Genomic DNA, 15,569 nt, shown 5'->3' on the forward strand with positions numbered 1-15,569 from the left:
TCCATGGGGCTGATTGAACTAGTTTAATAACAAACACTAGCTACCACACCAACATACAATTAAAACAGTAAGCAAGGCTCCGACTCAGTTACAGCAGGACTGTTCAAAACAACAAATTCTACTTTGAGGTACAGAGCATAAAATTCAAAATTCATGCTAACTTTCTGATTAATTACTTAAAGAGAGTTGTGTTCCAGGGTAAGGTGTTATTAATGCACTACATAATCCACTAAGACGTTTTTAAAATGATAGTTGAAAAGCGCAACAGGCCAGGCAGCAGCCAAGGAGCAGGAGAATTGACGAGTTCTAGTTGATTTTTAAAATGATGGTCAATAATAGAAACTCAAGTTTCTACTGCCTTTTTGAAATTTAACATAAAAAAGCAATGTGCTGTCAGTTGAAACCTTTCCACTCCACATTCAAGCAATTATTTGAACTAATTGTGCATATTAAAGAGCCCACCATATGAATAATCTATCAAAACTTACAAACCAAATTGTTTCATTGGTTTCAAAACTATTTAGGCACAAAATATCCAATACAGGGAATCCTTTTGGCTAAACAAGCCCAACTCATCTGTAATCATTTGTACTGGAAGATATTACAATAAATTGTTACGGCACTGTTGAAATAAAACTCAAATTTCCACATGTAACATCCTGCAGTTCCCAACCTAAAACAAATGCTCAAAGTTTTGTTTCAAATGTAAATCAAATGTTACAATCAAAGTTATACACTTTTAATAAAAGTAGCACAATTATTCATGCAGTTCAGTACACCCCTAGGATTTGGTAAGACATATAAGACAACCTTTAAACCACTGTCCTAAAGTTATCTTGCATTCCTTGCATTACAACATTACTCAAAAGTTGCTTAAAATGTGTGTTTGGACATTGTGTTCACTATGGGTCAAAAGACTTTTCTAAAACTAAACTGAAAATGAATTAAGCATTTGTAGACAAGCTTTCTCCTATCCCAAAACGTCAATCTCAAACTAGAGATCTCAAAATCTCAAACAAGGAAGAAGTGCAAGACTTGAAGTGATTCTCGAGCTTTCTCTTTCAGATCAATCAATACAGAGGTATTATTAAATAAAAACTTCAGTAACAACAAATCTCTATTTCTCACTAGTTAAATTCAGATGGTGTTTCTATTGCCTTTTTGAAACCTCAGTAATCTTCTGTTTTTACACATTTAACATACTAGGTAAGCAACATATTAAGTCAGCTAAAACCCTTCCACTTCACACACATTTTGAAGATAAATGGAAATGCACACAATTTAATGGCCTAGAGGCATTCCTGCAGGACTGATAATCCAGAGACTCAGATAATGTTGTGGGGAACCTGGATTCAAATCCCCGATGACAGATTGAAATTGAACTCAATACATATCTGGAATTAAGGGTCTAATGATGACCATAAATCCATTGTCAATTGTCAGAAAAGATAATTGTGTTGCTAGAAAAGCACAGCATCCGAGGAGCAGGAAAATCCACGTTTCGGGCCGGAGCCCTTCATCAGGAATCACTCATCTGGTTCACTAATGTCCTTAAGGGAAGGAAACTGCCATCCTTACCTGGTCTGGCCTACATATGACTTCAGACCCACAGCAATGGGGTTGACTCTTAACTTCAGGATGAGCAATAAATGCTGGCCTAGCCAGTGAAGCCTGTGAGTGAATTTTTTTTTAAAATCTGACGCCAGAATCAGTATCAAACACAACACTGAATGATTGTTTTTCTATTTCCAGCATTGGATTTTAAGACTATATCTCTTTAAACTGGTTGCTGCATGTACCAGGCTTTACTGTTCAGTTTATAATCAAAATACATGCCTTTCAAAGGACGCAGTGTCCCGAGAGGCTGTGTATAAAATCAATTCATACCATTCTTACACCAACCCTTGCCAGCACACCTCCCCCAAGCTTGTCCATCATCTCCAAGCCACAAGTCAGGCATGTGATGGAATGCTCTCCACTTACTGGATGAATGCAGCTCCACCGACACTCAAGAAGCTTAACACCATCCAGGGCAAAGCAGCCTACTTGATTGGCACCAGATGCACAAACATTCACTCCTTCCACCCCAATGCAGAGTGGCAGCAGTATTTACCCATGACAAGATACACTATAATAACTCACTAAGGGTTCTTTCCACACTCACAACCTCTACTACCTAAAAGGATAATAAAAGCAGATATCTCAGATTACCTGGGAATTCCCCATCAAAGCCACATACCATCCTAACTAGGAACATATTTATGCCCCTTCACTGCCACTTGGTTAAATCTCAATTCTCAATCAACTTGGTTAAATCTCAATAAACGTCAATTCTCCTGCTCCTTGGATGCTGCACTTTTCCAGCAACACATTTTTAGCTCTGATCTCCAGCATCTGCAGTCCTCACTTTCTCCTAAATCTTGGGACTCCCTTCCTAAAAGTGCTGGTGTTCGCACAACACATTGACTGCAATGATACAGAAGTGAGCTCAGCTTTGCAAATGTGGGATGGATAGCAAGTGCACACCTGAACGGAAACACTCATGAATGAATAAAATCCAACAAGTATCAGTGCATAAGACAAACATTATCCGTGTAAAGTGTTTTCAGCTTTGATCACTGTGTTGGCGGAGTTCCTGTGCATATCCAGCTTCTCTAATGAGGGGTGTAGACCTGAAACCTTAACTCTGTTTTCGTCTCTTTCCTGGTGCTACCTGCCAGACGCGCTGATGTGATCTCAAAGCCTTTCCTGATTTGGGAAATCCAGAGAACGAGGAGCAAGGGGAGACTGAAGCTTTGAATACAAAAATCACAGTCAAGAGCAATTAAACTGCCAATGAATCTGACTCCAAACAACTCGCAGTCTGCGGGGCTCACCACCCGGAAACAAGCAGCTGGATAAATGCACCTGGGTCATGAGTTGCGTTGTGAGAGGACAAGGCGGGGGTGGGGATAGGTGTTTACGCCAGGAGCTGGACACACTCTCAGCACCGAGTTTGTTCAGAGAGACCCCGGCCCCCGGCCCCCGGCCCCCGGCCCCCGGCCCCTGGCCCAGGACAGCACAGGCCCGGAGCCTCAGGATACCTCCCTCCAGTCACCCAGAGTCTCCCTACCTTCTCCAAGGACGTTTCCATCTCGATAGTCGCTTCGCTTCAGTCTGTTTTATTTTTATTAAAGAGATGATCGGGTGACCGCGGGCGCTGGCGCGACCTCCCACACTCGATATCCTGTTGTCACTCCCGGTGCCGGACTCCCGCTTCCGCCATCAGCCCCCCGTCTCCACGCTGGCAGCTGCGCGCGCAGCCGGCTGCCCCGCTCCGTCAATCACCCATCGGCCCCACCCCCGGCCTGTCAGACGTCGCCAACGTCCTCATCCCACTGTCCGTCAATCACCACCAGACCCCGCCCCCTGCTCCTCCGATCACCATCAGGCCGCGTCCACTGTCCGTCAATAATAACAAGACCCCACCCCTCTGCCGGTCATTCAGCACTTGTCCCCGCCCCTATGCCTGTCAAGACACAACACAGGCCCTGGACCATCAATCATCCTAAGCCCCGCCCCTGACGGTCAATGTTCACCGTCATGGCTACGCGCACGGCCGTCACCCCACCCACATGCTCAGACCCCACCCTTTCCGTACGATCCCGTCCAGTCGGTCAGAGCCCCGCCCATTCATCTGACCCCGCCCATTCAGTCGTGTTGTGACCATTAACCGGACCCCGCCCATTCGGTCAGACCACGCTCTTTCAGTCAGAACCTGCTATTACCTTCAGCCCCGCCTACGTTTTGACCCCGCCCTTAGGCCCCGCCCCTCCCGGCAGGCTCCGCCCCTTTCCTTGAAGCAAAGTCAAATGAGGCTGATGTTAGAAAGGCGGGAAATACCTGTTCTGGGAACTTGTGGTTTGATGTCTGACTGTGAGATTGGTCCAGGAGAAGGCCACTACAATTCAATGATTTGTACATTAACATTAAATACTGCTACATACAGTAATTGCATACTAGGCTCTGATCTTATAGTCACAAGACATAAGGTTTAATCTATATTACTGTTTGTGTCCACATTAGTAGTCTTCCAGAACTCACCCTCTCAGTACTATTTATACTCAGTGATAGGCAGCTCTGTGATATACTCGCAAGGTTACTCCAGGGTTCTAATCCCCTTGCATTACACCCCTCACCATGATTTATTCACCATGTCATAAACATTGATGAACAATTAAAACTGCCCCGCTTTCAGGGCAACACCATACAACCTTCTCACGCTGCAGGACATGTCAGATTGTCAACACAGATACCACCATTACACGTGAGGACACCTCCCACCAAGTACATGGCAGGTACTCATGTGACTCAGCTAACATTGTCTATCTCATACACTGCAGGCAAGGCCACCCTGAGGCATGGTACATTGGTGAGACCAAGCAGAGGTCACGGCAACAGATCACAACAATCAACAGACAAGAGTGTTTCCTCCCAGTCGGAGAACACTCCAGGACATTCGACCTCAGACCTTCGGGTGATCCAAGGCGGACTTCGGGACAGGCAATAACGCAAAGTGGCCAAGCAGTGGCTGATAGCCAAGTTCGGTACACATGGGGATGGCCTCAACCAGAACCTTGGGTTCATGTCATACTACAGGTGACCCCACCTGAGCTGTAGGTTTGATATCCAGACGTTTCATTACCTGGCTAGGTAACATCATCAGTGGTGACCTCCAAGTGAAGTGAAGCTGTTGTCTCCTGCTTTCTATTTATATGTTTGTCCTGGATGGGGTTCCTGGGGTTTGTGGTGATGTCATTTCCTGTTCATTTTCTGAGGGGTTGATAGATGGTATCTAGATCTATGTGTTTCTTTATGGCGTTGCGATTGGAGTGCCATGCCTCTAGGAATTCTCTGGCATGTCTTTGCTGAGCTTGTCCCAGGATAGATATGTTGTCCCAGTCGAAATGGTGGTTTTTTTCCTCTGTGTGTAGGGCTACGAGGTAGAGAGGCTTGTGTCTTTTTATGGCTAGGTGGTGTTCATGTATCCTGGTGGTCTTAATAGTCTGGCTGTCATTTCTGAAACTTCTTTGATGTATGGTAAGGTGGTTAGGGTTTCTGGCTGTGTTAGGTCTGCTTGTCGTGGTTTGTTCTTGAGGAATCTGCGGACTGTATTTTTTGAGTACCCATTCTTCTTGAATAAGTTGTATAGGTGGTTCTCCTCTGTTTTCCGAAGTTCGTCTGTGCTGCAGTGACAGCCAGACTACTAAGACCCCTCGGAATCCTAGTAGCACACAAACCCACCAACACTCTCAAACAAAAAGACCCAGTACAACCCATGGACAAAACCAACGTCATCTACAAAATTCCATGCAAGGACTGCCACAAATACTATGTAGGACAAACAGGAAGAAAGTTAGCCACCACGATACATGAACACCAGCTAGCCACAAAAAGACACAAGCCTCTCTACCTCGTAGCCCTACACACGGAGGAAAATAAACACCATTTCGACTGGGACAACACATCTATCCTGGGACAGGTTAAGCAAAGATATGCCAGAGAATTCCTAGAGGCCTGGCACACCAACCACAACGCCATAAACAAACACATAGATCTAGATACCATCTATCAACCCCATAGAAAACGAACAGGAAATGACATCACCACAAACCCCAGGAACCCCATCCAGGACAAACATATAAATAGAAAGCAGGAGACAACAGCTTCGCTTCACTTGGAGGTAACCACTGATGATGTTACCTAGCCAGGTAATGAAACGTCTGGATATCAAACCTACAGCTCAGCAAGCAAAACCTACACCCTAAACCAAGTTATAGTTCAACAGGTTTATTTGGAAGCACTAGCTTTCGGAGTGCTGCTCCTTCATCAGGTGATTGTGGAGCATAAGATTGTAGGATACAGAATTTATAGCAAAAGCTTACAGTGTGATCTAACTGAAATTATATATTTAAGTTTGTTAGTTTTTGTTTGAGAGTGTTGGTGGGTTTGTGTTCTACTAGGATTCCGAGGGGTCTTAGTAGTCTGGCTGTCATTTCTGAAACTTCTTTGATGTATGGTAAGGTGGTTAGGGTTTCTGGCTGTGTTAGGTCTGCTTGTCGTGGTTTGTTCTTGAGTACCCGTGGTCCAGTGCACTGATCTTTTCTTGCAACCCACCAGATTCTGAGATTCACCCAATTCCATCTCCGTCACTGGCTGACAGATGAAACTGGTTGAAAGAATTTGAGCTTTGGTTAGTGTGAATACTGTACTTATTAACCAACTTGCTTTGTCAGTAGCCTGGGCTCAAGTGACGCTGTTACTTCACGGTGACAGAGTTTGGAGTTTGAGGGTGATCTCACAAAGGTGTGAACAATGGACTGGGTTCTGACCAAAGGTCAGACACTAGGTCAGCTTGCTCCCTCCCAGGCAAGGTGCTGTCTGAATGTTGTCCAGTCTTGCTCTATTTCTGCAGAGGGCAGGAATGTAGGCACCAGTTGGCACTTGGCCAGTCTGCAGTCCCTCTGCGGATCGGTGAATGATGTTGAAATTTCTGCTGGCACAAGCCAAGAGGTTCCCCTGGATCACCAACATAACGTGGTACAGCTCAATCTTCACAGCGGGGGATCTGGCCCAACAGAAACTGCATAATAAAGAAAAGGTCGACTTGAAACAGACTCGGAATGTTGCCATCCTGGCCTTCAGCTTCCATGGCAACATCTTCTACCTGTGGCTGAGGTTGATGGAGCGCATGTTCCCTGGGACAGCACCAGGCAACGTCCTTCGCAAAGTGGTGTGTGACCAACTGGTGATAACTCCAACCGGCGTCAGCGGCTTTTACATAGGTAAGTGGAATCTCTCCCCTCACTTGAGGCACGCCACTACAAGTTGACCTCAGAGGTAATGTTTCGGGTTCAGTGACTCATCTTCAGATGCTACCAAGCCAGCCATTTCTGGTTTTGTTTCCGATTTCCAACGTCAGCAGGTCTTCTGGTGTTTTGGCAAGCTAACAGTTTCTTCGATAAGAACTGGACTGTGGTGACTTTATCTTTTAGAAAATTATTATTGTGATCCTGGTGGGCAGGTTCCATTGAGGGCACTAGTGGATAATGGTTACAGGAAAAAATGTGCCGGGGCTTCGGAGAAAAGGTCTGAGATCAGCATTATGTTAAAATGCTCAGAAACGATGGGCTGAATGGTCTCCTTCTGCACTGTAAAAATTCTGTGACATTGTGATTATTATCTCATGATTATTACAAAGAGTCCACTCGCACACAATAGTGCGAAATTCCGACAGTACGTGCTCAGCTCTGTTTTCCTGTCCACACGGCTCGTGCTCATACATGAAAACTTAAATAAAGATCAACTTTCGCTATTTCCTTCTCTCTTCACCAATACACTCTTTTCCATTACATTTACATTTTTAGGTGTTTGTTAGGTTTTTAATGTTCTTTATTTCAATTTACAGAAGAGATTTTACTGCTGCAAATGCAGGTTTGTAAGTATCATCAGAATGAACTGTAATCAGCACTTGCGTTGAGATTGTAAATAATTGACCGTGGAAAATTTATCTTTGCAATAATTATTCTAACAACGACATGCCTGAGGCACAACTGAAACACTTTGGGTTAGTGAAAGCGTCAGGCCCTTTCACAGTATTCCATGTCTTGCCTTGTGATTGATTTTCCCATTTTCCCAGCTTGCTGCAGTGCTCCAGCGAAGCTCAGCGTAACCTGGAAGTACAGCTCCTCATTTTCCACTTGGGAATCCTGCCACCTCTTGACTCAATATCAAGTTCAGTAATTTTAGGGTCTGAGTACTTTCTTCCATACTTCCCCCCACCCCACAAACTAGGCCTTGTCATCACACTAACAACCCTTTGTCAGCCAGCAGCTTCTCATTCTCCCAGGCTGACCTTTACCCACGCCTTCATATGCCCAACTGTTTTGAGCTCTCTCTCTCTCTCCCCGTCTCTCTTTCTCTCTCTCTCTCTCTCTCTATCTTTAGGCTCCATCTCCACCAATCATTTACTCCTACTCCCTCCCACCATCCAATCTTCTGCACAAAATCCAACCTTTTCCCCTGGCTGTAATCAGTTCTGAAGAAGATTAAACCCCAAAGGTTAATTTTGCTTTCTCTCCACAGATGCCGCCAGGCCTGCAGTTTTTTCCAGCAATCTCAGTTTTTTGTCATTGATTTTTCTGATGAGGCAGACAGAACCCCCACCTATGCCCGTTACAGCTTGGAACTAGACTTTCCCATCGCTGATGGCAAAAGCCACCAGTCGAGCTGGGCTGATCAGGAGATGCCCCCCACCCCATCCCATCCCACCCCACCCCACCCCCACCCTTGGGCAGTAAACTGCCAAGCTTTGGTTATATTTTAAATGATCCAGGGAAACTCTGATTGTATGGCTGTTGAAACAAGGACAGTGAATGTATTTGTTCTTTCTCTCTGCAAAGAACAGGGCTCCATGTATTCAAATATGTTGTTTCCAGTTCAGACAAGTTTGCCACACTACAAACCTGGCTGGCAATCCCAAATTGGTAGCCAGTATAATTCTTTGCACACTCAGGATTATCCAGCAAATGCTGTCCAGTGGCAGAATCACACATAACTTTGGACACAATGTTGTCAGTATTTCAAGTGAAATATTGTTTGCGTGCTGTCATATCTTGCTAGTTCTGAGCAGCCGAAGGAACATGCTATTCGATACAACCTACCTGTCTACAGGCCTGGCACCACATCAGCACCAAAACTCACATACACTGGAATTGGCGCAGGTTTCAAATGCCTGGAAGTCTGGTTGCATCAGGTTCAATTGAGACAAGCAGAAGGCTGGAACAAAACAGCAAGCCAAGTAGCATCAGGAGGTTGTAAAGTCAGCATTTCAGGTTCAGTTGAGGCATTCAAGAGCACATTGGATGGTTATTTAAATGGAGACAACATACAAGGTCAAAGGGAAAAGGCAGCAGAATGGCACCAAGTCAAATTGTGGGTTCAGAGGACTAGCCAATGCTGACATGATGGTCTGAATGGCCTCCTTCTGCACCATAACAATCCTGTGATATCCCACTTGTGGAATGGGCAGAACATCTTTTTGATCCTGCTCCAGAATCCTGTTAGTGGTGAACATCACTGTGTTACTGGTTATAGTAGCAGTGTGCCCAGGCTACCTCAGATTGTAAGCGACAGCGGTCCTGACTTGTGAATTAAATTGAATTAGCCTTATTGTCACATGGGCTCAAATGAGTACAGTGAAAAGTTGATAAATCACCACTTACAGCGCCACCTTGGGTGTTGGAAAAGCACAGCAGGTCAGGCAGCATCCGAGGAGCAGGTAAATCGACGTTGTGGGCATAAGCCCTTCATCAGGTCAGCATGGACAAGTTGGGCCGAAGGGTCTGTTTCCATGCTGTATGATTCTATGAGTTGCAAACAGACTCAGAAATAGAATGGTTTGCAAACTGGGGACTGGCTGTATCTCACATATTTGACCAATGGGTGGAGTTAGCTGTTTCACACTGGCTCTGTGATCTTATTACATCAATAAAATACATTTAATCATTATTCAACAAAGTCCAATTTTTTTATCACAGTTTTCCAGCCAGGTTGATGGTTAAGGAATGGACACTTCAACCCATTCTATCTGTACAGGTAACATGGTGGCTCAGTGGTTTGCACAGCTGCCTCACAGTGCTATGGATGCAGGTTCGATTCCAGCCTTGGGTGACTGACTTTGTGGAGTTTGCACATTTTCTCCATGTCTGTGCGGATTTCCTCTGGGTGTTCCGGTTTCCTCCCACAATCCAAGGATGGGCAGGTTAGGTGGATTGGCCATGGGAAGTGCAGGGTGTGGGTTTGGGTGGGATGTTTTTCAGAGGGTTGGTGTGTCTCAATGGCCTGCTTCCATGCTGCAGGGATTCTATGAATTGATAGTCAGTGTTAGAATGCAGATTTTAAAGATGCTTTGCATTAATGTCAGAATACTCTGTCAGCAGAGACATTCTTTATTCTTGTCCATCTGCAATTTTGTTTAGGTATGAGTGTGATGGAAGGGAAACACGATATCTTTGCGGTCTGGAGAGAAAAGTTCTGGGATACATATAAGGTAAAAAAGGAACCTGAAGCCTAACCATGATGTATTTGCTAGTTAGACTGAACGCAAGCAGCCTCTCCCCACTATACACACAGCCTCTCCCAGCTATACACACAGCCTCTCCCAGCTATAACCACAGACTCTCCCTGCTATACACACAGCCTCTCCCAGCTATACCCACAGCTTCTCCCCGCTATAAACACAGCCTCTCCCAGCTATACCCACAGCCTCTCCACGCTATAAAAACAGCCTCTGCCTGCTAAAAACACAGACTCTCCCTGCTATACACACAGCCTCTCCCAGCTATACCCACAGCTTCTCCCCGCTATAAACACAGCCTCTCCCCGCTATACCCACAGCCTCTCCACGCTATAAAAACAGCCTCTGCCTGCTAAAAACACAGCCTCTCCCTGCTATACAAACAGCCTCTCCCTGCTATACAAACAGTCTCTCCCCGCTATACAAACAGCCTCTCCCCACTATACACGCAGCCTCTCCCCACTATACACGCAGCCTCTCCCCGCTATACACACAGACTCTCCCCGCTATACACACAGCCTCTCCTGCTATACAAACAGACTCTCCCCACTATACTAGTGCTCCTTCCATAACCTTCGGCTGAAAATTAAGGCAAGGCTATTTTTTAACAAAACCGAAAGCTTTGGAAATACTCAGCAGGTCTGGCAATATCTGTGGAGAGAGAAACAGTGTTAGTTAGTTGGTATTTCTCCTCCCAGTTGTACTCAGCACAAAGATTGGGAGGGTACTCACTCACCCCCTCCCCCATCGCTTTCTGCCTCCATCAGGATTCAGTTTTGGGTGAGATGGCCCATGGTCACCCATTGAGGCCAAATAAGGGCTGGGGCCCACACTTCCAGGATGAATCCAGTGTGGTGCCCAATGCTGCTACTCTGTGGAAATCTTCAAACCTCAGGGAGGTAGTGGGGGTGGTGGTGGGGGAGGAGGGTGTGGGGTGTGTAGGGAGGTGGGAAGTATCCAGACCAAAACGAAAACCAGCAAAACCTTGTGAATGACCCCAATGGTTCATCTCCTCTGGTGGATCTCAAAATGGACGGCTGGGATGACTGGGGCAACATTTTCCAAGTGCAGTTAGTTCTGCTATAATGCAGCAGGTGCGTTTTCGTGCATCACCGTGTTATAGAAAATCGCGCAATCGAAATAATGGGCCCTAAGGGGAAAACAGGGTTAGGGGCAAACTACCAAATATATCAGTAAAAATCGAAATAAAAATAGTACTGAGCCTAACACGAACAATAGCACAGTTGAAGTAAATCTGATCCAGTACACTGAGTACACTCTCCCCCTGCACTGGGTACACTCTCCCCCCGCACTGGGCACACTCTCCCCCTGCACTGGGCACATTCTCCCCCTGCACTGGGCACATTCTCCCCATGCACTGGGCACACTCTCCCCCTGCACTGGGCACATTCTCCCCCTGCACTGGGCACATTCTCCCCATGCACTGGGCACACTCTCCCCCTGCACTGGGCACACTCTGCCCCTGCACTGGGCACACTCTGCCCCTGCACTGGGCACACTCTCCCCCTGCACTGGGCACATTCTCCCCCTGCACTGGGCACACTCTCCCCCTGCACTGGGCACACTCTGCCCCTGCACTGGGTACACTCTCCCCCTGCACTGGGCACACTCTTCCCCCTGCACTGGGCACACTCTCCCCCCGCACTGGGCACACTCTTCCACTGCACTGGGCACACTCTCCCCCTGCAGTGGGTACACTCTCCCCCTGCACTGGGCACACTCTGCCCCTGCACTGGGCACACTCTTCCACTGCACTGGGCACACTCTCCCCCTGCACTGGCACACTCTTCCCCCTGCACTGGGCACATTCTTCCCTCGCACTGGGCTCACTCTCTCCCCTGCACTGGGCACACTCTCCCTCTGCACCGGGCACTCTCCCTCTGCACTGGGCATTCTCCCCCTGCACTGGGCACACTCTCTCCCCGAATCGGTCTCATCCGGCGAAAACCACTCCACTGACGCCATCTTCAAGTCAGGAGGTAATTGGACATTGGACAGTATTGTATGTTCATTGGAAGTCCTTGTGTAGATCTGCTGAGCATCTCTGGTGATTTTTGTTTTTATTTTAGACTTCCAGCATCTACTGTATTTTTCTGTTGCCTTTCTTAAATAAAATCCAAGTGCAATTAATTCCCAAAACATCTATAGGAGTTTTGACGCAATTCAGATAGTAACTACACACACAACAAGCCAGGAAGTTAAACACACTGAAGAATAAATTATTATGTTAAATGAAGATAGAATAAAACCAAGATTAACAGAGCTTTAAAACAAGTTTTTTTTAAATTCTAGTGGAACTTATTATTGTGGAGGAAGTGGCATTCTACAGATATAAAATTAGTTTCTCTGATCCATGAGGATGTCCAGTAATCATTTTGGAATTAGTGCACTGTTAAGGAACCCAGTTATAGAACATAGAACAGTACAGCACAGTACAGGCCCTTCAGCCTTTGATGTTGTGCCAACCTTTTACTCTAAGATCAAACCCTTAATTTTACTGTCATCTATGTGTCTATCCAAGAGTCACTTAAAAGTCCCTAATGTCTCTGACTCTACTACCACCACTGGCAGTGCATTCCATGCACCCGCCACTCTCTGTGTAAAGAACCTACCTCTGACATCGTCCCAAACCTTCCTCCAATCACCTTAAAATAATGCTCCCGCGTGATAGCCATTTCTGCCCTGGGAAAAAGTCTCTGACTATCCACGCTCTCTATGCCTCTCATCATCTTGTACATCTTTATCAAGTCGCCTCTCACCCTTCTTCATCCAATGAGAAAAGTCTTAGTTCCGTCAACCTTTCTTCATAAGACCTGCCCTCCAGTCCAGGCAGCAGCCTGGTAAATCTCCTCTGCACTCTCTCTAAAGCTTCCATATCCTTCCTATAATGAGGCAACCAGAACTGAACACAATATTCCAAGTGTGGTCTAACCAGGACTCAATAGAGCTGCAGCATAACCTCTTGGCTCTTAAAGTCATTCCCCTGCTAATGAAAGCCAACACACTATATGCCTTCTTGACAACCCTATCAACTTGGCTAGCAACTTTGAGGGATCTATGGACATGGACCACAAGATCCCTCTGTTCCTCCACACTGCCAAGAATCCTGCCTTTAACCCTGTACTGTGCATTCAGATTTGACCTTCCAAAGTGAATCACTTCACACTTTTCCAGCTTGAACTCCATTTGCCACTTATCAGCCCAGTTCTGCATCCTGTCAATGTCCCATTACAACCTACAACAGCCCTCCACACTATCCACAACTCCACCAACCTTCCGCAAACTGACTACCCACCCTCCCATTTCCTCATCCAAGTCATTTATAAAAGTCACGAAGAGCAGAGGTCTCAGACCAGATCCCTGCAGAACACCACTGGTCACCAAGCTCCAGGCTAAAACTTTCCATTGACCACCACTCTCTGCCTTCTATGGGCCAGCCAATTCTGTATCCAGGCAGCCAGGTTTCCCTGTATCCCATATTTCCTTACTTTCTCAATGAGCCTACGATGGGGAATCTTATCAAATGCCTTTTGCTAAAATCCATGTGCACCACATCCACTGCCCTATATTCATCAACGTGTTTTGTCACATCCTCAAAGAATATGTCTCACTCAACATGGTGGAACTTGTTCATTATGTGTTACACTGAAATAAATGCTAAAAGTACAAGCTTGCATTTGTTCTGTGAATCTGATAGCTTCTCTATACTGCTAACACAGATTCTGAGCCATCATAGTGCAGTGTGGTAAGACTGTCAAATACTGCATGGTGGCTCAGTGGTTAGTGCTGCTACCTCATAGCACCAAGGACCTGGGTTTAATTCCAACCTTGGGTGACTACTATCAGAGTGGAGTTTACACATTCTCCCTGTGCCAGTGTGGGTTTACCTCCTAAGGTTTGGTTAAGAAAAAGAAGGAAGCATATGTAAGGTATAGACAGGACAGATCGAGTGAATCCTTAGAAGAGTATAAAGGAAGTAGGAGTATACTTAAGAGGGAAATCAGGAGGGCAAAAAGGGGACATGAGATAGCTTTGGCAAATAGAAATAAGGAGAATCCAAAGATTTTTACAAATACATTAAGGACAAAAGGGTAACTAGGAAGAGAATACGGCCCCTCAAAGATCAGCAAGTCGCAGAAAATGGGGGCGATACTAAATGAGTATTTTGCATCAGTATTTACCGTGGAAAAGGATATGGAAGATATAGACTGTAGGGAAATAGATGGTTACATCTTGCAAAATGTCCATATCACAGAGGAGGAAGTGCTGGTTGTCTTGAAACACATAAAAGTGGATAAATTGCCAGGACCTGATCAGGTGTACCCGAGAACTCTTGGAAGCTAGAGAAGTGATTGCTGGGCCTCTTGCTGAGGTATTTGTATCATCGATAGTCACAGGTGAGGTGCCAGAAGACTGGAGGTTGGCTAACGTGGTGCCACTGTTTAAGAAGGGTGGTAAGGACAAGCCAGAGAACTATAGACCAGTGAGTCTGATATTGGTGGTGGGCAAGTTGTTGGAAGAAATCCTGAGGGACAGGATGCACATGTATTTGGAAAGTAAAAACAATGACTGCAGATGCTGGAAGCCAGATTCTGGATTAGTGGTGCTGGAAGAGCACAGCAGTTCAGGCAGCATCCAAGGAGCAGCGAAATCGATGTTTCGGACAAAAGCCCTTCATCAGGAATAAAGCTTTATAAGGCTGTATTCCTGATGAAGGGCTTTTGCCCGAAACGTCGATTTCGCTGCTCCTTGGATGCTGCCTGAACTGCTGTGCTTTTCCAGCACCACTAATCCAGAATGTATTTGGAAAGACAAGGACTGATTAGGGATAGTCAACATGGCTTTGTGCGTGGGAAATCATGTCTCACAAACTTGATTGACTTCAATATATGGACTTCAGTAAGGCGTTCGACAAGGTTCCTCATGGGAGACTGATCAGCAAGGTTAGATCTCATGGAATACAGGGAGAACTAGCCATTTGGAGACAGAACTGTCTCAAAGGTAGAAGACAGAGGGTGGTGGTGGAGGGTTGTTTTTCAGACTGGAGGCCTGTAAATGATTTGGATGAAAGCATAAGAGGTACAGTTAGTAAGTTTGCAGATGACACCAAAATTGGAGGTGTAGTGGACAGCGAAGAGGGTTACCTTAGATTACAACAGGATCTTGATCAGATGGGCCAATGAGCTGAGAAGTGGCAGATGGAGTTTAATTCAGATAATTGCGAGGTGCTGCATTTTGGCAAAGCCAATCTTAGCAGGACTTAATGGTAAGGTCCTAGGGAGTGTTGCTGGACAAAGAGACCTTGGAGTGCAGGTTCATAGCTCCTTGAAAGTGGAGTCGCAGGTAGATAGGATAGTGAAGAAGACGTTTGGTATGCTTTCCTTTATTGGTCAGAGTATTCAGTACAGGAGTTGGGAGCTTAAAAATGTGT

At 45.9% G+C, this 15,569-nt stretch overlaps 2 protein-coding genes across 7 annotated transcripts in view; one reads left to right on the top strand and one right to left on the bottom strand.

The window, feature by feature from the left end:
- The window catches only part of pdxdc1 (pyridoxal-dependent decarboxylase domain containing 1), a 61,360-nt gene extending 58,066 nt beyond the window's left edge, over positions 1-3,294 (bottom strand). For all 6 annotated transcript variants that reach the window (XM_072560137.1, XM_072560136.1, XM_072560140.1 and 3 more), the window contains exon 1: positions 3,113-3,294. In XM_072560137.1, coding sequence (XP_072416238.1) covers positions 3,113-3,133 — 21 coding nt within the window. In that variant the 5' untranslated portion in view covers positions 3,134-3,294. The remainder of the gene's footprint in view (positions 1-3,112) is intronic.
- Positions 3,295-6,453: 3,159 nt separating this feature from the next.
- mpv17l (MPV17 mitochondrial membrane protein like) overlaps positions 6,454-15,569 on the top strand; it is a 109,644-nt gene continuing 100,528 nt past the window's right edge. Inside the window, exon 1 of the mRNA XM_072560147.1 lies at positions 6,454-6,824. Within this exon, the coding sequence (XP_072416248.1) occupies positions 6,518-6,824 (307 nt within the window). The 5' untranslated portion in view covers positions 6,454-6,517. The remainder of the gene's footprint in view (positions 6,825-15,569) is intronic.

This window comes from Chiloscyllium punctatum, chromosome 40, assembly GCF_047496795.1.
Source record: "Chiloscyllium punctatum isolate Juve2018m chromosome 40, sChiPun1.3, whole genome shotgun sequence".
Taxonomy (NCBI): domain Eukaryota; kingdom Metazoa; phylum Chordata; class Chondrichthyes; order Orectolobiformes; family Hemiscylliidae; genus Chiloscyllium; species Chiloscyllium punctatum.